General features: G+C 40.6%; 1 protein-coding gene across 6 annotated transcripts in view; it reads right to left on the reverse strand.

The window, feature by feature from the left end:
• PCSK2 (proprotein convertase subtilisin/kexin type 2) overlaps window positions 1-24991 on the reverse strand; it is a 112468-nt gene that overhangs the window by 77473 nt on the left and 10004 nt on the right. For 3 of the 6 annotated variants that reach the window (XM_048298142.1, XM_048298143.1, XM_048298144.1), the window contains exon 2: window positions 13900-14004. The exons of 2 other annotated variants lie outside the window; for them this stretch is intronic. In XM_048298142.1, coding sequence (XP_048154099.1) covers window positions 13900-14004 — 105 coding nt within the window. Of the gene's footprint in view, window positions 1-1966; window positions 2097-13899; window positions 14005-24991 lie in introns of those variants that run through there. One more of the 6 variants, XM_048298148.1, reaches the window with a different exon arrangement.

Here is a 24991-nt window from a genome sequence, read left to right on the forward strand (position 1 = left end):
CTGAGGTCCTTATAGAAAATAGGGCTGGAAAAAAAACCCCACCTTACCTGTTGTCAACCTTCACAAGAAAAAACATAAAGGCAGAACTGAAAAAAGTTCTCTCCTATTCCCCCCTCATATGTTTCCTCTCAGTTTAACTCAGGACTTGACAAAAAAATGCATATAAATATCAAGCAAATTATTCATCATGTCTTTCATCAAAATCATTAGCTCCTCTAGTCAGGCTGGGCAGGCAGCTGCTGTTTTAATCAAGCAAAACATATGAAAAGAGGTTTCAAATCACAAAGGGGACAAAAACTATTTATCATTTCATTTTCCATCTCCATCAGAGTGTAATGCACTCAAAGACAACAGAACCTGGGCCTGGAGGTAGTGCTGCAGTGTGGGATCAGACCTAAGAAGATTCCTGGTCCTGATGATGCTCCTGGTAGTTGGGGCAGGAGGACAGCAAGAAGCTAAATAACAGCTTCCTACCTGCTGAGATCCAGGAGACCTCAAATTTCCATAAGCAAATATTATAATAAAAACCTGCAACACCCACATAACTCTTACTGCTAAGAAATCACTGATTCATCTGTCTGACAAACCATACCTTCCCCAGCCAGTCATCACAAGTTTGAGGTCAGTAGTATAGTCTAAAGCAGGTCTAAGGCAGCAAAAAGACACACAGTTCCCCGAATTTCTGCTGCTTTTCACCTGAAAATACAAAGGCAAGGGGCTGTTGGATTTTACCTTCTGTGCCCCTGTATATTTTAGATATATGAACTAAAACACATTCAGTCAAATAACGTGTGCATAGCTTATACAAAAAGTGAGTCATTCACTGGACAGCAAAGAATGAAAATAGTAAATTTAAAAAAGCTACTTAGGTTAAAGTCTCTTGAGCATGAAGTCTGCTCCTTCAAATCTCTATTAACACTAGAGAGGTTTTCTCCATCTGCTGCTGCTTTTACCCTTGATAAGGAAATACATGGGAATAGCTGGAATGAGCCATGGGGAAGCAAGGACAGAAAACAGAGGCAGGACAACTAGTACTGAATTATACCTAGGGACAAATGACTCCATACAGTTGTGCTGTTATTTTTTGCTTAGATAGCCTCTAGCGCAGTGATTTCTCCCGCGCCTCCAGATCATGCATGTGGAAATACTAGACAACTAATTACAGTTTAAGGTTACTGTCCTTAGTCTTTTAGGCTTCAGAGGATCTGCCCTAATCTCTTGGGTTTCATTTTTCCTCTACTGTTCTCATCTCAGTTTTCTTATTGCCCAGGTGTTGTAAAGACCACAAATGGCTGCAATCCAACTTCTTTTTTTTGTTGTTGTTTTTTGGGGGGTTTTTTTGTGGTTTTTTGGAGGGTTTATTTGTTTTGGTTTTTTTTCTTCCAGACAGTAGATTGGGCATCTCAGAGCTACTCCTGCTTTTGCTCTGCTCTGCTGTATGACCTTTTGGAAAATTTAAGGTCCTCTTCCTCCCACATTTATTTCCAGCATTTGTGAAATACACATAATCCATATTTGAAATGTGCTTTGAAACCTGTACTTAAATATTGTTTCATTAAATACTATAAAAGACCACAAATTATTTCAGACAGACAGATCATTTCAGTGGGAGACCTGCAAGTTTTAAATCACCAAAGCAGTCCTTTTCTCACTTTTGTCTATTTTGTAGGCAGACAGAAAGCATTTGGGAAGATTCATCTGACCTTCTGGCTCACACTGTATTATTCATTGTTTGCAAGTCAAATAGGTAATTCACCTTGCACACACTTCTCAAGTGCAGTGCTAATAAGAAAACCTTGAAAAAGAGTTGATTTTTCTGACAAACAACATTTACATGTAAACAGCTGTCCTTACAGAAATACATCCTCTCTCTATGCAAAAACGTTCAGTATTCCACAGTGAATGGCAGGACACCAGTAGACGTTAGATCAATTCAGACTCCTAAAAGCAATGTTCTTTTCCATACCTTTCCATTTCAATCTGGAATTTGCATTTCTTTCATACAGTTAAACTCTCTTCCAAACCTTGCTGGCACATGAAAGTGAAAACACTTCATCATTAAAATCCGAATTCCACTGAGACAGCATATGGCAATTCTGAAATGAAACAAAAAAAACATTTTCTCCCTATGGCAAGTTGCTCACTCCATACAAAGCTTTCATCCTTAGGGATAACTACCCAAACCCAATCATTTATATCCCCTTTTCCATGTTTTTCATGAACTAGCTTCCAGGATCTAAAAAAAAAAAAATACTAGTGATATCTCATCTTCTCAAGTTAAGTGGTGAGCTTTTTCAGTTTGCAGTGAACTATAGACTATGAGTAAAGTGCTTTCTCCTTTGAGGGACTACATCACCCAGCTTGCATCATCTCCTAAGAATGGGTTCAAGAAGCTGTTAAGTCTGCTCTGACTGAATGAAATCTCAGACTCTACAGATGTTTTTAGAAAAGGCAGAGTGAGCTGAGCTCCCCTGGATTTGTTTGTGAGAAGCTCTAGTCCCTCACAGTGGCACTGCTGCCTGTAAGTTTGTTCTTAGCCATCTAGATCCAATTAAGAAGACAAGCGAAGTGAGCAGCGAGTTACCCAGGAGAAGGCTGAAGTCCTGGCTGATCACATGCTTCTTCTAGAAGTTGTCTCCCACTAGCTATTTTTCCTTGAAACATGCATGAAACATACTTTTCACATTCTGGAAACTGGAGTCAGACCTACAGAAGTCTGGGATTAGAATGTTCATTTGGAAAGAATAATGAAACTGAAGAAAACAGTCAAAAATGACCATGAAACGAAATCTAGAAGGTTCCAACCAGAAACTCTGAAACAAAATGAGACTTATTTTTTGCTAAATAAAATAATTTTTTCCTGATGAAGTATTTCAAATATGAAAATGTAGATTCTACTTCTTTGTGACTCACTACGAACAATATGAGTCAAAGTCTTAAAGATATGTTTTCTTTGGGAAAATAGTAATTATAGTTAGTTGATTGTCCAGTGGAAAAATTTTCATAAGTTTTCCTTATAACACGCCCTGCACAACTTGGGTAAGGACCCTTGAGATTTATGAGCTATATACACAGTTAGAGCTGGAAACAGGGAAGTAAGTTTAAGATGGATATGACCCTTCCTCTTTTCAGAAAATAAACAGTCCAATAACAATCAAGTGAATTATTCCAAGAAAAGCTCATGTTCGAAAAGTAAAACATACTCAATGAATGTTTTCCCAGGAAAGCATCACAATTGAGAAGTGAAAATAGAGCAAGCACTGCACAATTATATTAGTAAATCCTGGCCAAAGATATCCAGCATTTTTGTTCAAATTCTGCCAGTGATACTTGTTGGCCCAAGGGAGCAGGTCCAGGAGATGAGTGAAGGTTTTACAACACAAGTTCAGCTTGTTTTGAGTTGGAAAAAAAAAGCAGCTAAAATGGTACTTATAAGGTTTATACAAGGTATCTCATATTTTTACGTCACTGTGCAGTCACTGACTAGACCGTGGTTTTTCCCAAGCACAGAGTGCTACAGTCAACAGCTCCTCAAACTCCTGGTTTTGCTGGGACAAAATGCCTCCGGACATAATAGCTCTGCCTTTGGTGGAGCCATGGGGAGGACAAAAGTGATCCAGAAGCTCTGCAGGGCAAGGCTGGCTGAGCGCCAGGGAGAACAGCAGCCAAACGCAGATGATGGGCTCAGCACTAAGTTTATCATATTTGCTGGATGGCAAAGCCAAGTTAGATGGGAACAAATGTAATTAATACCTCAGCCTCAGACTCCAAGACAAAACACAGGGCATCTTCTCACCCCAGTGGCTTCTTTTATTTTTCAGGTTCTTGATGTGGTACAGATCCAATGTATCTGTACCTCCTCCAAAGAAAAGGAATAGGAGTGTGAAGAGCTGGCAACCAGGTATTAATGCTGACCATAACACTGCAGTGTTACATAACCTAGAGCCTGGCAGTAATCAGCTCAGTGACACTGCTGTGAAACCAGGAGCATAATAATAATTAGATCTGGCAATTGTGGTTCTTCTTGTCTTGGAGTCTTGTGAAAACTTCATGTCTGCAAAGCTCTGCAAAGCTCATGGATCCCTTACCATGTATTCCTCTGTCTGAAAGTATAATGCTCAGAATGAAGTAAGATAAAGAGCATGAAGACAGACTATTTACATTGATGACATATTCAATCTGTACCCATATTAAGAGTGTACTTCTTTTCAGCACTCAGAGAGCAGATAGCTTGCAATATAAAATGCAAAGCTCTATTTTCACAGCAATGTGGCCATTCAGATACCAGTCCTTATAAGCAAAATTGTAATATTTGCCAGAGTCCACTTATAATGGTATGGAATTGATACTATACAAATAATTAGGGAAAATATGTACCATAGAGATGTTTAATGTTTCTTAGTCTTTCCAAGGTGTTTTTTCCTACACAGGACTGTTCTCTCCCTCAGTATGAAAGTTCCCAAGGCCAAGAAGCATATATTCAACTTCACCAACCCATGACATACATATTAGCATTTTAATTACTGTTGGCTATTTTCAGCTGTTAGAGGCTGAAAAAGCCATGTTCCAATGTAGCATCAAATAACTACTGCAGCAAACTACTCAGCAATAATTTAAATCTAAACCTTTCATTTATTTCCATTGTATCTCCAAATACTGCTATCAACTTTCAGTGACTTTTGTAAAATCCCTTTTTGTATTCACGGAGCACATCATACATACAAACAATGATTTCACAGATGTATTTAAAACTCCATATTGGTTTCTGGGCTGTTGAGTTGGTGGCAAAAAAACCCTTACTGTTATACTTAAGATATTGCATACACACTGAAGATCTGGAAACACAAAATGCCTGTAGCAACAGTGTTTTAGAAAAGACTGCAATAAACCAACAGAGCAAAATGCTGTTCACAAAATAAAACACTCATCAAATTTTAAACAGTAAAGTATGTTAAGTGACATGAGTGGATGCACTACATAATACATTTATTATGTGATATAGTAGCATAAGCCATTACATTGATTCTTCTAGCTTAGAAGAAAGGGATTGGGGTTTTTAAAGTTACAGCCCTGTGACGCAAGCTCTGGTACAGCATTCTTAGATACCCAAAAAACTACACCAAAAAATATTCCAGTCTTATGTTGTTACTGATTTAACTGTACACCATCAGTTGCACCACCTTTTATTTACTGCCAATGTCAGATATATTAAATGGTCATTTAACTGTACATACAAGAAACCCCATCAACTGTTGTAACAGCTGATTTTCTGACATCAAGAAAGAATAGAAATAAACTTAAAAATTTATTTTGCTTCATTCTAGACCTACCTCACTGAATTTCTGATACATTTCTTTTGACATTATCACAGGAACAATTTCAAGACCTAAAGACTAGTTTATCCCCTGCATTCCAGAGGCAGAGGAGTACTCCCTTACTTATATAAGCAGTGCAAGAAGGGCAGAGTAGTGGGAAAACCTTTTTCCTTACTTAACAGACACGTAAATCTCCTCTTTGCAGCCTTGATGATTTCTTGTTTTGAATGACACAGTTCATACGACATATGCAGCATATTTCCTGCAATTACTTATCTCTGCCCTACTGCCTGTATGACCCTTTCTCTTTCCATGTCTGAAGGGCAGGTTGAATTCCCAGAAACTGACTCTGTGTCTGACTTTTTTTTTTTAAACACTTTTAAACAGCAATTTCTGCTGCTTCTTTTTTCTTGTGTTCTCAGATAATAACATTCATAAATCTGTATATTTCAATAACCACTCACCAACATCTGCAAAGGGTCTGTCATAAAAGAAAAATGCCCATTTAAGCATTAAATTTTCTCAGCAACAAGACACACACAAAATCAATTACCAGATGACATACAGGTGACTAAAGCTCCCTCAAGAAAATTGTCCTTTTTTCTTACAATACTTGGCAGCTGGCTTCATTATGAATTAGAAACACCAAAACCAGCCCTGAGCTGTATGGAAAAGCAAAATAAATACCATTCAAGAGGGTAACTTGAAAAAGGTAGCAGCACCAGAAGAGGCCTCCTTCTGTGAACTGGTACACACTCTTGGAAACCCTTCCTGAAACACACTGGATAAAGCATAAGACAGCTTACACAAGAAATTGTAATCCAGGGATCGATTCATGGAGGTCACTGCCTGTTTTCTGTACAACATGTTTCATTTCGTCAAGATGACCAAGACAAAAATTTCTTCAGTACTTGTTTGCAGTGCAGCTTCAATGAATAGTGTGTAGGTTTGAGGGTGGTTGGGGGTTTTCTTCAGCTTTGGAAAGAAGACATTTCCTCTCATGAGTTTTCCTTGGCTTTTCAATATTTATTACAGATACTTAAACACAGCTTTTACTACTTAATGTTCCATTTCATATCAAAAAGATAACACCGACGCAGGTGTAATGCTGCCCTGTAGTCTCATAAAATTATGGCAGCTCCAAACTTCTCCTGAACATAATCCTACCAGCATACCAGCCCCATGACAACAGATATTACAGCAAAATGCTAAATAGACTTTACTGGGAAGTCTGTCAACCTCTACCATCTGCAGCATAGAAGATACAAAAACAGGAAGGGCTTTTTGTCCTACCATTCTCCCATCTCTCTGTCGTAACACACACACACCTCCCTGCACAGCAGAGAACTGGATGATGAACCTGAATCTTCTCTCTAAGATTTGAGAGGGGATGGCAAGTCTTGGGCATTACATTCACCTATATAATGTTTAGCTCCACAGAGGCTGAAAATTTTATATGAATCTGGGATCACTGCTGTGGTGAACTGCACAAAAACTAATCCCTCTACCCACAGTGTCAACAGTAGGATTACCACAATGCACTGGTCAAGTGATGACCCTTTCTTCTCCAGCTACCTGAAAGCAATCTTCTCCAGCTACCCCTTTGCTTTCAGGAGGAAACCAGCTTTCTTCTCAAATGGAGGAAGCATCTTGGGATATCTTCCAAGCTCCTATCAGAAACTTCCCAGGAAATCAAAGTCACCAACACTGGTCAGGAGTCTGAGAAATCAAGATGTGGGGCATGGAGCAGGAGGAAAGATGCCAAAAACAACTGTAAATTGCTCTTATTGCTTTGCTCTAGGGACAGAATATTATTTGGTTCCAGTAACAGAAGGCTGGAGAAACAAGTTACACCTCCACAGCAATTACAAAGGTCTGAACAAAGGGAAGCTCCAATGGCTCCTACCCCTTGCATCCCCAGATCACTGCACTCCCCACTGGCTGGAGAACTAGGGAGAACTGAGGAAAATGGGATTTTCCTGATCTTATCAGGAAGATTTTAATTTTTGCAACGGGGAAGATCTGTGCTGGCAGCTAAGAGAGAAAGGCAAAAGGCTCCACCATTAGCCCAGCTCAAACATGTCATTAATGCTGCTGGAAAAGGCCCTGAAGATTGATTTATCTTGCACTGCCATTGCTAAGGGCTGCTGTGCTTCTTCCTAAACTGCCATCCATCCCTCTTTTTCCCTGTTAAAGATGAACAGTGGATGAAATATTAACCCCTGGCAGCACTTGACAACCCCTGCCCAGGGGCGGCAGAGGGCAATTCTGCCTTCACAGGTTGCAAGGGTCCAATCACAAACAAGCCACTCACATTAAGGGAGCATATAAAGGATCTCAGGTGACGAACGAGATGAAAGATTTTGATTTATTCAATTAAAGCTTAGATCCTCTGCATTTACAGCCCCCTTTTTCTCCTTGTCCCATGAGACAAGCAGTTTGGGAATACTGTTAACCATAGGCATCTGGTTAACTATTCCTAGAAGAAGCTCTGCATCTACCCACCTCAGACTCCTGGATCAGCACGGTCAAGTCCCCCTTCCTAATCCCTTTCAGAAATGTAACAACTGCCATCACCTGGGATGTTTCTTTCCAAAGAAGTCTTCATCTAAGTGCCAAACTCACTCTCAGTGGAAGATTTTCATTTAACCTTTCCTCCCTCCACACATACATATTTATTCTCCCAATAGCAACACAGATCCACTCGCATAGAGACATCAGTAATGGGACTCAGCTCTTCTTTGTATACTAAAGCTTCTTTCCTGAGTGGGATTAATCTTGGCAGCTGTCTGACAAGAGAGACTGTGTGGGAGGAAAATGGTTTTATCTAAAACTTGAAAAAAAACAAAATAATCTTTGAGAGAACAAACTATGTTTCAACCCTTCTCCTCCAGTAGAAGACTATTTACAAACAGAAAATACCCACCAACAGCAAAAACACAGAAGTATTGCTCTGAAAGGTAGCATAATGACCATGTATTTTCTCTTTCCTTTTTTTTATGTGGCCACTTTTCAAAATGTTTACATAATAATACAGCTGAGACCGCAGCTGTATTTATAATACAGGAGACAGAAGATAAGTCAGCTTTGAAAATAAAAATGAAGCTATATTGGATTTGAATGGCCTGGTTTTGGCAGCAGTGGCGCTGCAGGGGTGGCTTCTGCAAGAAGCTGCTAGAAGCTTCCACCATGTCTGGCAGAGACAAGCCCTGGCAGCTCCAAAGACAGACTTGCCACTGGCCAAGGCTGGGCCAGTTAGAAATGGTGGTAATGCTTCTGTGATAACACATTTAAGAAGAAAGAAAAAAAAAGTTATTGTGCAGTTGTAATTGCCAGAAAAGAGTGGGGTGAGAGTATGTGAGAGGAACAACTGCAAACACCAAGGTCAGTGGAAAAGGAGGGGCAGGAGGTACTCCAGGCATCAGAGCTGGGATTCCTCTGCAGCCCGTGGTATAGACCATGGTGAAGCAGGCTGTTCTCTGTAGCCCATGGGGATCCATGGGGATGCAGAGATCCACCTGCAGCCTATGGAGGAGACCCATACCAGAGCAGGTAGAGGCCTGAGAGGAGGCTGTGAACCCATGGGAGGCCCACGGAGAGAGGAACCCACGCTGGACCAGCCTGTCCTTGGAGGACTGCCCCCCATGGAAGAGTGACCCATGCTGCAGCAGTTTTGGGAGGACTGCTGCCCATGGGATGGACTCCTATTGTAGCAGTTTGCAGGGAACCATTGCTCATGAGATGGACTCACGCTGGAAGTTTGTGGAGAACTGTCTCCTGTAGGAGGGCCCCCACAGTGGTGCAGGGGAATAACTCCTCTCCCTGAGCAGCGGGAGAAACCACGGGTAATGAACTGACCATAACCCCATTCCCTGTCTCCTTGCGCCACTGGAGTAGGAGGTAGAGCTGGGAAGGAGGGAGGAGTGGGTTGGGGGGAAGGTTTTTTAAGGGTTCATTTTACTTCTCATTATCCTGCTCTGATTTTGTTAGTGTAATAAATTCAATTCATATCTCTAATTACAGCCTGTTTTGCCTGTGATGGTATTTGATGAGGGATCTCTCCCGGTTCTTACCTCAACCCATGAACCCTTCATTATATTTTCTCTCCCCTGTCCTGCTCAGAAGGGGAGTGACAGAGTGAATTGGTAGGCACCTGGCATCCAGCCAGCGTCAGCCCACTACAGAAGCAAATTCCATGGTTTTGTTTACTTTTAGCTGTGGTGGAGCAGGAAAGGACTCCATTTCCCATCCTGCCTCTACTGTACTATCAAACAAGGCAATATGAAGTATCTTCATATTTCTGATTCACTTTTCCAGGGCAATCTCATTGATGAAACACACCACTGCCCCTCATTAAAAACAAAGTTTGCTTTTACAGAAGCTATATTTCCCATTGCTCACAGGGAACACTCTCTAAAGGTCCCCTTGCTCTGAGGTTGTGTTGTGACCAGCACTTAGCAAGCTGCGTATTTTGATGTCAATGTGGACACCTTGTTTCCAGTCTGTCTAGCCTACCCCATGCTCCTCCATGTCCCACTCAGCTTATGTGTCCCTCCATACCCACATCACTCAACCTTCTCACTGACTCTGGGCTCTTGTGCCAACCTGTCCCATTCACTCTCTCTTCACATTTACACTGATGCCTGGTCCCATCCTACTCTGGCTCCTCACGGCTTTATTCCACCCAGGGCCCTTATCCTTGCTGTCACCTCTGCCTAGCTGTCTGTGTCCATGGGTCATGGCAAGGGCTGCTTCCCTGTCTGCAGCTTCAGGGCAAAGTACAACAGCCCCTTAAATGAAGTCTTCCAAGGCCAAAAAAGCCTAATGGCTGACATTTTGGTTTGAGACATTTCTGCTAAAGCAATAAACAAATAAAGGCATATGAAAATGCAATTTCACATGCAGAATGCTTGAGATGTTGCTGCTATGTCTTAGCTCATTAAGAATTCCAGCTTAAAGATGTAAAAATGGTAAAGGAAATCCCTCCCCTCCCCACAATTCATTTAGCGCCAAAGGAACATAAGCTAAAATAACAAAGTAGAATTGCACCTGGAAATCACAGAAATTTGCAAATGATGCAAAAGAGTCAAAGCAAACCTCTCCTGGAAGGTTCTCTGTACCTCAGATAATGTAATTTAAATAACAAAACAGTCTCCATTTGAAGCAGTTCAGTTCACTGTGGAATTTGCCACCTTGACAGTAAGGATCCCCGACAGAACAGTACTGACAGCAAAAGCCACGATGCCTCATGCATCTACACTTTTTTCTTGAACAGTTCAATAGGACAACACACTATGTGACACTACTACATGTACCTTCACCCACTGCCAGGACTGCTTCAGGCTTCAGTAATATGAATCTATTAAATAATGTCAAAACCATTGTACTTGAGATGGTTCTTCAGAACAAAGATTAGTTCTTGCTGGATTTCTAGGAATTTAAAAACGTTCCATTCCCACCCCTTGACTGTAGTGATGTTTATCACATAACTGCTGTAACGTGTTTAGCATAGCTCTGAATTATTTTGTTTAAAACATACAGTAAATTTTACACAACAAAGCATTTTTGAGCATTTTAAAAGACATGCAGAACATGGAAATGATGCAGTAACCTGTTTGCATAGTGCTGTGTCATCTGTCAGACTCCTGAAAAACTGACATGGATCCTCAAGGGACTTACTTGATTAGACAACATTAATTAATTGAGTGAACATCTGTGCTGTTTTTCAGCTAATAATTAAAATTAGCTAAGCATTGCAACCTCCTTAAAAGTGAAAAGTATACAGAATAAGTGCAGCACATGTTCTCACATTTGGGTAGAGCCAAGCAAATTTTTGCAACAGCATTTACCATAACAGTTCCTGAGAGACTTTTATAGCCCTATGGTGGAAGTTTTCTTTCTGGCCAGCCTGACAATAAGAACATTTTATTCTTGGCTTCACACATTAACGTATTAACCATGACAATGCTGACATTTCTTGTTAAGTAAAATTGATTGTAAATGGCCTAGAAAGCTGCCATTACATTTAGAAATTACTTTTAGAGTTTGAAATTAAGTACTGTCAACACAACTCCCATTTCCGTTTATACACAAATTTGACAGGAATTTTTATGACTTCTCCAAACTTCACATAGAAAAGAAGGGAGATAAGACTAATGATTTCAATTGCTCTCAAACTGTATTATATAAAGCAACTGACCTACATGGTATCATAAGAGCTGAAGAACTATTCAACAGGACAGGCTAAATGAGAAAATGTCATGTTACATGTGGAAATTAAACATTGTTTCATCCCCCTTCCATTTTCCATTGCAAACCACTAAGTTAGAATTCACCCAGGATCATCCTTTTCCTCACATAGGAGGTATTCTCAGTTATTTAAACACAGGGCTTTATTCCCTGAGATCAAAGGAAGAAGCCATTGTAGATACAAAAATGCTGCTAGCAAGGATTTTCTTGCTATTTTCTAAGTCCATGAGAGACTTTTCTCTCATGCAGAAGAGGTAGCAGAGTATGTAAACAACCAAGCCACCTGCAACCTTGAAAAGTCTTGTTCATGGTATAGTAGAAAAATACTTTGACAATGGATGTTTTAGGATTTTAGCCAATCACCCCAAGGGATGGCTGATCCTTTGTCCAATTAGACTATGAAGAAAAAAGTCTATAAAAGAGTTTGTCAAATAATTAAATGAATAAATATTGCTGCACAATTCCTGCCTGCTGGGTCTTCTCTCCTCCTCCTCCCTATAGCTGTGGGACATGGTGATATACCCTAGGGTCTAGGCCTGCGGTAATAAGCCATAGGTATGCAGTACCAGAATGAGGTGGAGATTATCAGGAAAAATGAGATTTCACTCCACATGACAGAAGCCAACTGGGAGTCTAGAAACTGAAAATATCAGATAACTACACTAAAGGGAACATCTCTGAACGAGAAGGTAGATCCACTTAAGCTATTCTTAATACCAGTGCACATACTTAGTCTAGACGTATCAAAGCAAGAGCCAGTCTGGAATTAGTACAGGAGTGCTCAGATGTAATGTTAGGCTGCAGTGAGAATTAGTGGTTTCATACAAATATCATAGGTATTTTTAAAATTTTCAGAGGCTTACAGAAATACTTACTTCCAAAGAGCATATGGAATGACTGCTCAGTGACTGTACTCAGCCACTACTTTTCAATGTTCTGACTTAATTGTGAGCTTTTTCTCTTAAATTTTCTCATGCATCTTCTTATAAATAACAAGATTGGATGGTTCAGAGAAAGGGAACACTTCTCAGGACATTTGCTTTAGTAGTCACTAATTGTAGATTTTCCCCAGTGACTTATTTTCTGATCCCCTGCTTACTAAACAAAACAATGGAAGCCTGAGAATTTCCATTCAAGGCAGGTTGGGTGTGTCTCTTCCTCGTAACCCTTCAGCTGTATCTGGTTTCTTTTCAGAGAACGGGACCAGGAAGAGGTACCCTAGAGCACCCAGCTATCAGCATCTTGGGACAGAGTAATGGGGCAGGCAGCACCTGGAACCTGTGTGATTCCTTCACATGGCTCTCAACAACAGAAGGGACCAGCCATGGGCACCCTAGTTGGACCTGGGCCTGGAATCACTTGAAATTTCTGCAGAAGCAGGAAAATTAAGCTGGGAATTCATCAGACCTTGCTTGCTATGGTGTCACAACAACAACTGTGATCTTATTTAACCTATTTTCCTCTTCTTCCTACTCAAGTGTTTCACTGTCATGGGTGTTACAATAACACAAATATGGCAATCACATTCTGTCTGGAACAAAATAGTTCCAGCCTCTTCACAGTGCAGAGAGTTGAAATCTTACTGAAGGATTAAAAAATAATCTATCTGCTGTCATGATATCATTCCTCAGACCAATCTACTTTCTTTGGGCAGTAAATATACTTTTTGTGCTACCTGGCCCAACTTCAGATCAGTATTAAACTGGTGCAAAACCTCTGCATATAAGGAGAAAGAATTTGTCAGTGCCAGCTCATAGCCTTCCACAAATGGAGCCTTTTTCTCCTGTCTGAGAGGTTTATGCTTCTGAAAACTGAGCACACCATTTGCAGACTGCAATCAAGAACCTCTAAAAGAACTACTGAAGTTTGACAGCTTACACTCCTCTAGTAACTGGTGTTTATACTACTCCTTGAGAAGGAGGGAATCTATGGTGATTGCAGAGAAAGTGCCACCCACCATTCACACCACAAGGTATTCAGGGTTGAATAACCCATGGGTAGCAAGATTCATGGAGGGGACAACCAGGAGATGTACCTCGGATGGCTTCTCCCCACATTACAGAGTGCACAGAGATGTTCTGGAGACCATGGCATCACTGAGTCTTACTGGAGAGAGGATACATCTCAGAGAATGTACGACTATTTGAAACAGTGAAATAATAAAAGCTGAGGCTATTTAGGAAGTGTGTGCATACAGAAGCCACCAAGCTTGAAACAAGCATGGGGAAAAAACCCATAATCATAGCCACAGATTTGATCATCACCCTGATCTCATAAAAAATGGTCTGCATCACAAAGAAAACATGACAGCTGCACATAATGATGAAACACTTACCCTGGAGTCCTTTTCCAGACGAAGCTTGTGTTGAAGGCTGCGTCTTCTCCTGGCTTTAGCAAGACCATTGTGATAAAAAAAGTATCCAGAATCTAAAAAAGGGAGCTGAGGAAGAGAGAGAGGAAAAAAAAACCATCATGGAACTATTGGCTGTTAATAAGGATGACAAGAAAACTTTTACCTTTGAAGTGATTCAGGAATCTACAAGACTTGTGAAGAGTTATGCCAAAGAGCCCCAATCTTGAGAATGCTACTCCTAAGTTATTTTTGAAAAGTGCACCCAGCAGCATTGAAGTTGTTTGCTACAGGTTTACAGTGCGTAACTTCACTTGTATACACTTAGTACTCTTTCCACCTCACACTTAAGGTCAACAGTGCCAATATTTCTGACGGGCGCTCCAAATCACAAGAGGAAGCATTCCCTGAAAAAGCCAGAAAAAACCAACAAAATGAACTGCAAATGATTTGAAACTCCGGAGAGCATCCCTCACCAAGAGGGCCTTACATAAGTGCTTTGCTGAGCTGTTGTAACACACCCGAACTGGTATCATAAGATGGAAGGCAGAAAGCAAAGAGATTTCCACTTTCAGAAAAATATGATACTTGGAATTTCTTCTGAGCACCCTGAAATGGAACATACAAAGCATATTAAGAAAACAGACAGCTCAGTGTTAAGGTGGAAACAGTGTTCTGCACCTTTAATGTCCAAGACATTTAAGGAGCAAGCAAACACCTCTGGAGGGCTTCCCATTATTAAATGTATTTTTCTCCTCAGGATTGGCAGAGAGCTTTTAAAAGGCTAAAAGACACTGTGTTAGGAGAACAGCATCTCACTTCCAGCACTTGATTAGGAAGCTCCAGTTGAATCTTGAACAGTTCTTTCCGCATTTGAACTTAATAGGGACATTCCAGTTGAACATTTTAATGTAAGTAACTGCACATTTTTAAACTAAGCTTGTCCTTGTAAAACTTGAAAAGAAATGGTTGGGATATGTTAATGCTGTGAACATTTCAACTTCAAAGGTTCAACTGCATTTAAAATAACTTCTTAAAAGAGATTCTAGAACAGCTATGACAACCTGTTCCTCTCCTTTTTATTATCTATACTTCAGGATAACATAAACATCTTAGCAGTTCAAAGTTCTTCACTGAAATACCAAGGCTGATGTCTAGACAGAAAAATTGTTGTGAAAACCTGGGCTGAATACAGGTAGCAGCATCATGCTGCCATAAAACAGATTTTGTTCCTGTATACAGGTATATACAGTGCACAAACACAAATTACCTTCTATGAATTTATCTCCTGTTTCAGTCAATCTATCACTATATCTGGTACAGTTCCACAAACATATTTTACTATACATGTGAAGCAGTGTGGAAATAGAAGATAGTGAAGTCTGAAAGTTTAAATCTGGTCATTCCAAAAATGAGTATGCAAGTTTGGGTTTTCTTTTTCTTCAAAGCACTTTTTTATGTTAATTGAAACATTGACTGTCACTGAAATGAAAGCATTTAATCTTCATGTTAAAGTTTCATTCTGTAGGATACATAAATGCAAAGTAACTTAAAAAAAAAAAAAGAAAGCATTCTGTTCTGATAAAAAGACCTCTTTTAAAGTCTTTATAAACGATTAAGGAGATTTCATCAAAATCATTATGGTTCCCTGGAGCTGATCTGCATGGCTGACTGAAGAGCTTTTCTGGGTGAGTAATCAGATTATTCAGCTTCAGCTCCATATACCTGTGAAAAATACAACAGCTGAGGTAGAAGGAGAATGGAGGCTATAAGAGCTCTCAGTAAAGGCCACAAAAGTCTCCATCACTTCCTATATATCCTCAGAGTCACAGCTCTGAAGGTTTAAATTCTGTCTGGGTTTAGGTAATTGCTTTAAAAAGCAGATTTACATTTAAACTTGTATCTGACATGTTTACCAGCTGGGTGATAAGGCATTTATATAATCCAGAGTTTGGCAATAGACCTGTCTCTCCAGGAAAATGCCCTTCCCCCACATTGGATACATTACTCTATGCCTCAAAAACATGCACAGGAAAAATAAAAATCTAAATAGGCAGATCAGTTACAGCTTGAAATCCATCCTGGTGTGCTAACCATTAGTGTCCTTTGCTGTTTGTGGCCCAATTACCCCTCTAATTCTCTCTGTGAAATCATGCTACTTTTCTTCCTTTTATCTCAGTATCAACCACTAAAATCAATTCCAGTCAAATATTGATTCCATTAAGGATTAGTCTAAGTAATTTTGAAAATATCTGGAAATATATAACAGATACTTGCTGTTTATTTTCCATACAAGGTTAGTTTCTAGTACCTCTTAGCATGAAGCAATATCGTATATAGTAACCTTTTAAAGCTGGTGTATTCAAGTTTGACCACAAGCAATTACAATTAGTACAACAATGACCAGATTTATGGACAAAGTAATGAATAAGTTTGACTAAGACTATTCCACTCTTTCCTCAGTTATCCCAGTAATCTCTGAGGAACTCGGATATTTTATGGCTCACATGGTTTTTCACACTGCATCAATTAAACCTAGAGGGGGACACCCAGGAAGGCAGCTCAGTGAGGCAATACCTGAAAGATTATGTGATCTAGTACTGAGGACTGTGAATAATTAATAGCAGAAACCAAGCAATTTTCAGGAAGAATCTAAACTCTGCAGTAAATCCTTGAAATTAATGAATGTCAATGTGGGAGAAATCAGACACCAGGGAAAGGGCCTAAAACGTCAGGCTTTGATAAGGATTTTGCACTGAGATCTGCGAATACCACAAGAAATGACTGAAGCTTCCAATTCTGAGCGACTCCTGCTACCAAGCCAGTAACTTCTTGGCAGCAACCAAATGGAGGACACAGGTAGCTCACAACAGGATTTACATTCCCACTATCAGCTATTCCAGGAAGTCTCCTCTGATTTGGAGCTACAGCAAAAGAGCAAATAGTGAAATGAACAGTGCATATAATGAAGTGAAATGAAAACAGATCTCCTGTACATAAAGACTCCAAAGTGTCATAAGCAGTATCTGCTCTAGTAGCTGTAAAGCTGGAATTGCTATGGAGTAAAATTCCTATTGTGGCAACAGCAGCCTCAGCATGTACCATGGAATAATAATGCACTCAGCCTGGTGGCTCAGGTTCTTTCTGTAAGAAAAAAGCAAAGCTTCCTGCCCTCAGAAAAAAATCAGCAATTAAGTAAGATAACTAATTACTGGAAATCACTTTAATAGTCAAGTGAGGAGGATTATTTAGAATTAGAAATGGGCCTACTTATTTCCTTGATGTATAATTATTGTCCATTACAAAACACGGCTTTCAGAATCTCAGGAATTACAAGCACTTCATTACTTGCAATATTTGTATAAAAGTACTGGTGAAAAATACACACAAGCAAAACCAGAACCACAAATACAAAACAGCAAGTAGAGCAAAACACTTTATATCCACCTGTCTCCTTCTTTTCTTCATATTTGCAGACTCCTTGTGGTTATTAATAACACTTTCTGAAGTAAAGATGAAATCTTTTTAACCCTCTTCCTGAAAGAATGTGGACCAGAAAATAACTTCTAAAAATTCAGTGTTCAGCTAAATGCAGGAAAGAAATCTCTTTCAACGGAAGAGGCATAACTGAAAGCAAAATAGATTTGATGACTTAGAGTCTTTTCCAACCTTAACAATCCATGATTCTATGAAAATGGCTAGGATGTACCATTTGGTACAGAAAGAAGCAGGAAAAGTATGTCTGAGGTATCTTAGCTGTTCTCAGGCTACTGCTCAACCACAGAAGTTGAGGTGTAATTACTATTGAAATAAAAATAAGTAAGTTAAATTCATGGTTCTCAACCTTTCTTCACTCTCCTCCTTACATATGACAGTCTTTCCCCAGCAAGAAAAGGGAGTGACTCTGGGCTGCCCTAAATGCCACTGCTGGGAAGAAGGGCTGTAAACAGGCAGCTACAATTCTCCCCTGCCAGGCCCAGGCATTGCTCCTGAGAGAGGTCATTCCCCAGTATTGAAAGGGAGAAACAGACAGTCCACTGCTGAGCCCTCAACTGCTCCAAGAAGGAAAAATCAGGTATAAAGTAGCCTGTTCCTCAGGAACACCCAATCTAGGACTGGGCAGCAGACATGATTCCCTCAGAGCTGAGGGCTCCCATCCCATCTTGACAGAGAAAATCAAACTGCCCTTCTTTCTTGGTCTTGCCTTAAACAATATGCACAGTGACACCAGTTGCAGTTTTACCTGTCACAAAGCAAAGGAAATCAATATCAGCTGCAAAGCAGCGCAGAAGTTTAAAGAAAAGCCACAGAAAAACTACAATCTGATACTGTTCCTCATTGTCAAACTGCAGCAACTGAGGCCACCTTGGGCAGAGCTAACACTGAAAACAAGCAGCAGCATCTCCTGTCCAGAAAAGCCCGTCCAGCAAAGGTATTATGAAGCAGCAATAAATTCTTAAGAAAATACCCAAGTCGAATAAAGCTGCCAGTGGCATCAGTACTTTTTCTGGCTCTCACTGAGAGGTCCAGCATTCACAGCCTCTCACTAATTTTAAGAGATAATATACAATACAAAAATAAAGATGAACATTGGTTCCAAGGCTTATCATTAACATCAAATTTTACAGGCTCCTTTAACATTGCATTTTACTGACTCACAGCAGAGTTCTATCTACATACATTGTGGTGCCCACAAAAAAGCTTAAGAACAACCTGGATTGCCCCCTCTTGTTTTAATGGGAATTATCTCTGCCCAGCCTTCCCATACTGCAGAATCCCTACAGCACACTGCTGGCTTTTGTGCATCATTTCCAATGATTTCTCCCCAACACTGTAATATTCTAAAACCAGTTAAGGTTTCTCTCCCAAGTTACTAATGGGAACAACAGTCTGCAACAACTTTCTTTTGAGCAAAATCATTTATAAATACAAGCAAAGGGCAATTTATAGCAAGTTACTGCCTTCTTTGATCACCAAAATCATCATAAATGGATCTGTCGGTGAATGGGATTCAAAGAAAGCCCTCATTCAGCCAGGCTGATAAAGACCCTCCCCAGAGCTCCTTGCCTGCCTTAGTATGAATATGTGGCCATGGATGCAAGGGTTCAAACAAACACTGGTGCTAAAGGGAAAAAAAGATACCCATCCCCCAAACAATAATTTTAAAATAATTTTTTCTTTTTTTTTTTAAGAAGTATAACACAAAACATCTCTCCTCACAGAGTCCAAGCACTGCCCAAGCATCACTCCTGACTTTGAGAGGAGCCATAAACTGGCACAGGTGAGCTCTTTCATCCCACCAAAGCTCAGTAATTACACCAACAGAAAATATGATCTAAACCCAGTACAAATAAATGTATTTGGAGCCTTCATGGGCCCCACAGGCCTCACACCTTCACTTACCATTGTAAGTGAAGCACAACGGAGCGCCTCCCAGCAGAAATTAGAAACCTTTTCGAAACCTTTTCATCCCAGTTTCACCAAATGCACTGAGGATGCTTATAAATACTCAATATGAATTTTTAAACTCTCTCTCATTTTCCTTCACCCCAATTAGCATTAGAAATCATTTTACCTTGAAATACACAGATGGGAGCCAAGTCTAAAGTCAAAACCACTCACTCACTTTAGCGATGAGGGCCATGTAAGAGAAGAGCCAGCTAGAAATATAGGCAGCCTCAGGCACCAAAATAACACAGAACACAGCACAAACAAGAAAGGATTAATTCGAACATTGGTAGAGAAATGTGAAATAGCACAGAGGACTAAAGCTGCACTGGAGATCACCCAACATGAAATCCAGTCCACTGTGTCCCCATGGCCCCAAGCACGGATTTCACACTTTCTCATTTGTGTGCTATAATTACTCTGAAGGCTCAAAATAAGGATCTCAGGTGGAGCCTGGGCTCTGCACAAGCTCCAAACAGCCCCAATGACTGGCACAGTGAGGCCCAGGTCTGAGTGCTATGATTCAGTTCTCACTGTACCCGTGTCTCAACCAGCTGCCTCCACCAAAGCCTGATCTGCTTCTCTTGGCAAATCTGGCAGGTGGAGGTGTTATAGCCATAGATTCAACACTCCCAAAAGGTATATTTTGTACTAAAACATCATCAGATCATCCTTGTGAAATCAATTCATTAACACAAAGTGAAACATTCCCTTACAAATTAATTCATAAATGCCTGACTTAGACATTTTCATATGTTTTCAGCTCCATTTCATATAAATATCCAACCATCTCTTAAAGGAATCACCAACAGGTGGTGGTAGTAAGAAAGGACCAAGACTAAGTAGAGAGATAGAAAAGTCAGTGGAAATATTGTAACACACATGATAACAAGGCCACCTGTTACTGTTACTCAGAATATTGGTTGTCCTGTAAGAACACAGCAATCCTGCTTAAAAAGTTCTATTACATCTTCTCAAGCCAGCAGAAGTAGTTTCCAATTATTTCTGAAAGGTTTCCTGACCTCCACAGCAAAATATCTTTTCCTCTAGAAAGTGTAAAGTCAAAAGTGATGTCCAAAGATTTTGCGGAATATATGCCTTTGGATTTTATTTTATCCAAAAGGATAAAACAAATACTTTAGCCTATCCCCTCTTGCATGCAGCAAGAACAAGGTTACACTGTCTTCTCAATAGCTGGATATGAGGTATTAAATAAAAACCTGGAAGTAAATGAAAGAAACTGAATTGGTTGTGGACTGCTATTACACTTATATGTCCATGTGGAATTCACCTAAACGCCCTGTACAATTCATGGCAAAAGAAAAAGAGGCCCTTTCAAAGCATGATTCATCTCACTTATCTGAGGTAGCTATGAGTCCCAGGAGCTCTTTCACTCCGAAGTCTGTAAGAGAAGCACTGCTGTGTAGGTAGATCAATTCTGATGTTAAATGGCTAGTCTCATTTTCTCATCAGTTTTGTTGTTACATGACCCCACCCAGTGCTTCCAAGCACATACAAACCACTGCTCCATTGGTTTGGTTACAAGTTTGTGATATTTGGATTTTGATCTGCAATTGAATGAATCACACAGGTGTAAGGTTTTACAGTATCTGTATCACTGTTAAGTTTGTCATTGAAGAGCTCCATCCTGCAACCACATAAAGTCATACAAGTCATCAGTGACAAGACTGTGGATTTGCTGATAGTTTTATCAGTGAATTGGATAAGCCATTTGAAGCTTTTAAAACAGTTATTGTTGTTTACAGGAAAGGATCTGTGCAGTTTAGAGAGTTTTATCCATTACTCCCCAGTAACTGTAAACACCATTATCAATTCTACCACATGCCCTGTTGAAAGCAGGATACTTCCCAGATTTCAAGGAGAATGCTGTTGTTTATACACTAGCCCTCAAATTGGACTGTCTGGGTTAATTCAGACTGTCATTACCTGGAGTAGGTGATTATTATTGTTTGGCTGACAGGCTGAAGTGAAGGCTAAGCAATCATCATTATGTCCTCTTACATAAATGGTGGGGGGGTGTGTGTGCGTGTGTGAAAGAAGAGCACCTCAGTCAAGCCCTGGGCACCAGAAAAAATTCTGGAGTTCAGCATCAGAAAAGTCACTGAGAGAATCTACCAATTGTGTTGTCATTTTTAGCAGCAGCAAATGACCACTGGGAAAAGGAGACAGCCTCTCCAATCATTCAGCTACACAACTCCATAACAACCACATAAACAACAGATAAACATACACATCATTTAGAATAATTAAGTAAATATGATTCCATCAGAAGGTGAATCAATTAAATTTTCTTAAAGCAGGTATATATAACACAAAATGGGTTTTTTACACAAATTGGGAGAATTTTACCATCCCATTAAAACAAAAAAAACCACCCTCACTCCCTAAAAACAACAACAACAAAAATGAACAAAAGAAAATAAACAAACACCTCCCACCCCACAAACCTAAACAAACAAAAATGAGAAAAAAATACGAACAGAAATCAGACTCCAAACATTCTTTAGAGACAGTCTGTCAGTACTTGACCCAGTTAATTAACCATAATTCATTTAGTCTGGAGCAGTCAGTGCTGTAAGAATAAAGGGGGGAAAAAGATGGTAATCCAGAAGTGGCTTTGCCAGTTCTACATTTTATTAACAAAGGTGAATAAAATGTTGGCTGTGCCTGTCTCCTGCTTGGAGCAATGGAGCACCTCGGGGTATCCTGTCACACTTTTGATGTCCTGCTGTGTTTTCAAAGCATCTCTGAAGATGTTAATATTCTGTAAAAGTTATCACACCTCAAACGACCTTCTCCCATTCAAAAGATCATTCAACCCACGACCATTTCCTTTGCTATTTCCCTCTCTGCTCTTGCTTCACATGGTAGCAACTCTGCTCTAGGACAGAGCCAGGACATGAGTTTCAGAGTCAGAAGACATGAGTTTCAGCATCTCCTAATATTAGGAGAATCTTGGGCAATTAGAGCTGTAATATTCTTGTTTCGGTTGCCTCCCACATAAAACAGCATAATCTTCTAAGTACTAGTTTAGTGATTTTATTTATTGATAGGATTCATTTAATCAATGTTTGCACAGCACTAAAGACTGTGATATGAAACTCTTAACTGTAAAATGCCAAGTGCCATTGCAAACTGTTGGGGTTTTAGTTTTCCTCCTGTTTTCTTTTTCTCTTAAAGGAATTTTCCCCATACATGTTGCCAGGGGGACAAATTCCTGGGTGCTTAAGAAAAACAAAAGACCTGGCCACAGGCATGGGGTGCATCTGGCTACTCTCTTTCACCTGGGCTTGTGGGCAGCCAGTTCCCGGTGTTTGGACGGAGAGAGAGGCTGCTTCTTCGGCTGCCTTCCTTCTACTGGAGAAACCCTGGGATTCCCAAGCCCATCTTTCCCTGCCCCACCGGGAGCTGGGCTGGGGCCACCCTGCCCCCGCCGTTGCTTCGAGCCTTTGCTACTCTGTAGCCCCACCATGCCCTGCCTGCTGAGACCTCCTGGGGGTTCCCACTGCAGCTCCTGAGTTTGGATACATCTCGTCTGCCACCCAGGATTTGTGCTCATCCCTGCCGCTCCAGCCTGCTGTTCCTGAGGGTCTGGCTGGACACCGGGATCGGCTGCCCAGGGGTTTGTGAAGCCTTTGTTCCATCCCTCCCCGGGATCCCAGGCCACCAGTGCCGCGTGCTCCCCGAGCTCACTCTGGAGCGCCCCCTGCAGCCGCGGGGGAACCATCGCACCTGCCCTGCTCACCGGGAGCCGCCAGCGCCCCTGCCGGCTGCGAGCGGAACTGCACCCGAGGGGAAAGGGCCTGACAGCCAAGAAGGCTGGCACTGGGTTTGTGATTGTTCACTGTTACTGCCATAGTTATTGTTTGTTTACCTTGTTATACACATATATATATATATATAATAGTAAAGAACTGTTATTCCTGTTCCTCATATCTTTGCCTGAAAGCCCCTTAATTTCAAAATTATAATAATTCAGATGGAAGGGGGGTTGCAATTTTTTTCCTTCCATTCCAAGGGAGACTCCTGCCGTCCTTGGCAGACACCTGTCTTTCAAACCAAGACACAAACATATATTAATGGGTATATCTACACATGTAATGTTATCTGTGTGCAACCAGGTATCTCTTTAGTAACAAATATTTTTTAAATGTTGTAATATATTTAAGCAATATAAGATGGAAATCTCTTCTTCATATCAGTATACCTTCCTTAGGGAAAATTTGTAAGAAACAGTCTGATTCAGTTAGAGTCTGGAAATTTAAATGGCCATGGTATACTTCTGAGATATATCAATATTGCTGACAGCAATTAGCACTGCTTACAAAAGACCACTTTGCCTCACTCCTGATTTACAACCCATCCCTCCTTTTAAGCATGTAACCAAACAGGTTGACTATTGCTGTCACACAGGAGCCTGGTGTCACATCAGCTCCAGAAACATAGAGACAAAACCCATGACATAAAGTTTTGTCTTGGGGTGACCTTATGATGTGTATCCCATATCGCTGCCTATGCCCAGAAATTAATTTTTGTGCCTTTCTATGCCTCTAAACTGAGCCTGAGAGGGGGAAGGAAAAAACTGAGCAAAACTTTCTCAAAGCAATTTGCAGCTTGTTCAAGGTCACATAAAGATAGCAGGTTTTTTTTTTTCCCCAGCTGCAGCAGGGGAGCGAGGAAGCACCCGGCTTGCTGCTTTCCAGTCAGCTTTTGGCCAGTTGTTTCAGTTTCTTGTTCTCCGGAGAGAGACTGAGAGTTGGACTTTGCTTTTCCTTCTCTGGAATTCCGGATTTTCTCCCTTTTCTACTGGACTGCTTTCAACCTCAGAGCACATCGGGAGGACTTTCCATCGGGCACAGAGGGCCTGGCCCTGGCCCAAGCCCCAGCTCTGAGGAGACCAAAGGTAAGACTCTAACACTTTCCCAGGTTTTTCCTCCACAGTGAAACATTTTATTATTTAGCCTTATTTTCTTTTTCCCGTGTGTTTGGTAAATAAATAGTTTTATCTCCTTCACTTTCCTTCGAGGAAAATTTATTTTTTCCCGAACCTGGGGGGGAAGGGGTGGTTGTGCCTTCTCTCAGAGGATATATTTCTAAATTTGGCCAAACCGGAACAAAACAACAAATTTAAAAAACAACATTAAGATGCAGCGTTGTGCCAGACACAAATTACTGGTACTTAAACCTCATGGATGAAGAAGGGGCAAGACATTGCTAAACGCTGAGATCCTGAATTTCAGTAAGGCACTTCAGCATTATTTTTAAGTCTACGTTCATGTAACAAAGTGGCTACATAAATATGTGTACAAGTGCTCAGCTCATTCAGCATCTAAAAGCAGAGTCAGGAACTCAAGCTCTAATGGAGTAGAGCTGTAAGAGCAACTCAGAGCAAAAGTAGTTGGTTACTGACAGAAGATGTGAATTAATCTAATGCAAAGATTCTAGCTCTACCAACACTTTAAGATCTGACCTGTCTTGCAATTCAAAACCTTTACTCTTTCCTTTTTACTTCGTGTCTGCTTACTTACTCTTGCTAGGCTGCCAAGCAAGAGCTGATAGACAGAAAGTGCTTCACAGAGAGGTTTCTGTTACTACACCACACTGAAAA

Source organism: Corvus hawaiiensis, chromosome 3 (assembly GCF_020740725.1).
Source record: "Corvus hawaiiensis isolate bCorHaw1 chromosome 3, bCorHaw1.pri.cur, whole genome shotgun sequence".
Lineage (NCBI taxonomy): Eukaryota > Metazoa > Chordata > Aves > Passeriformes > Corvidae > Corvus > Corvus hawaiiensis.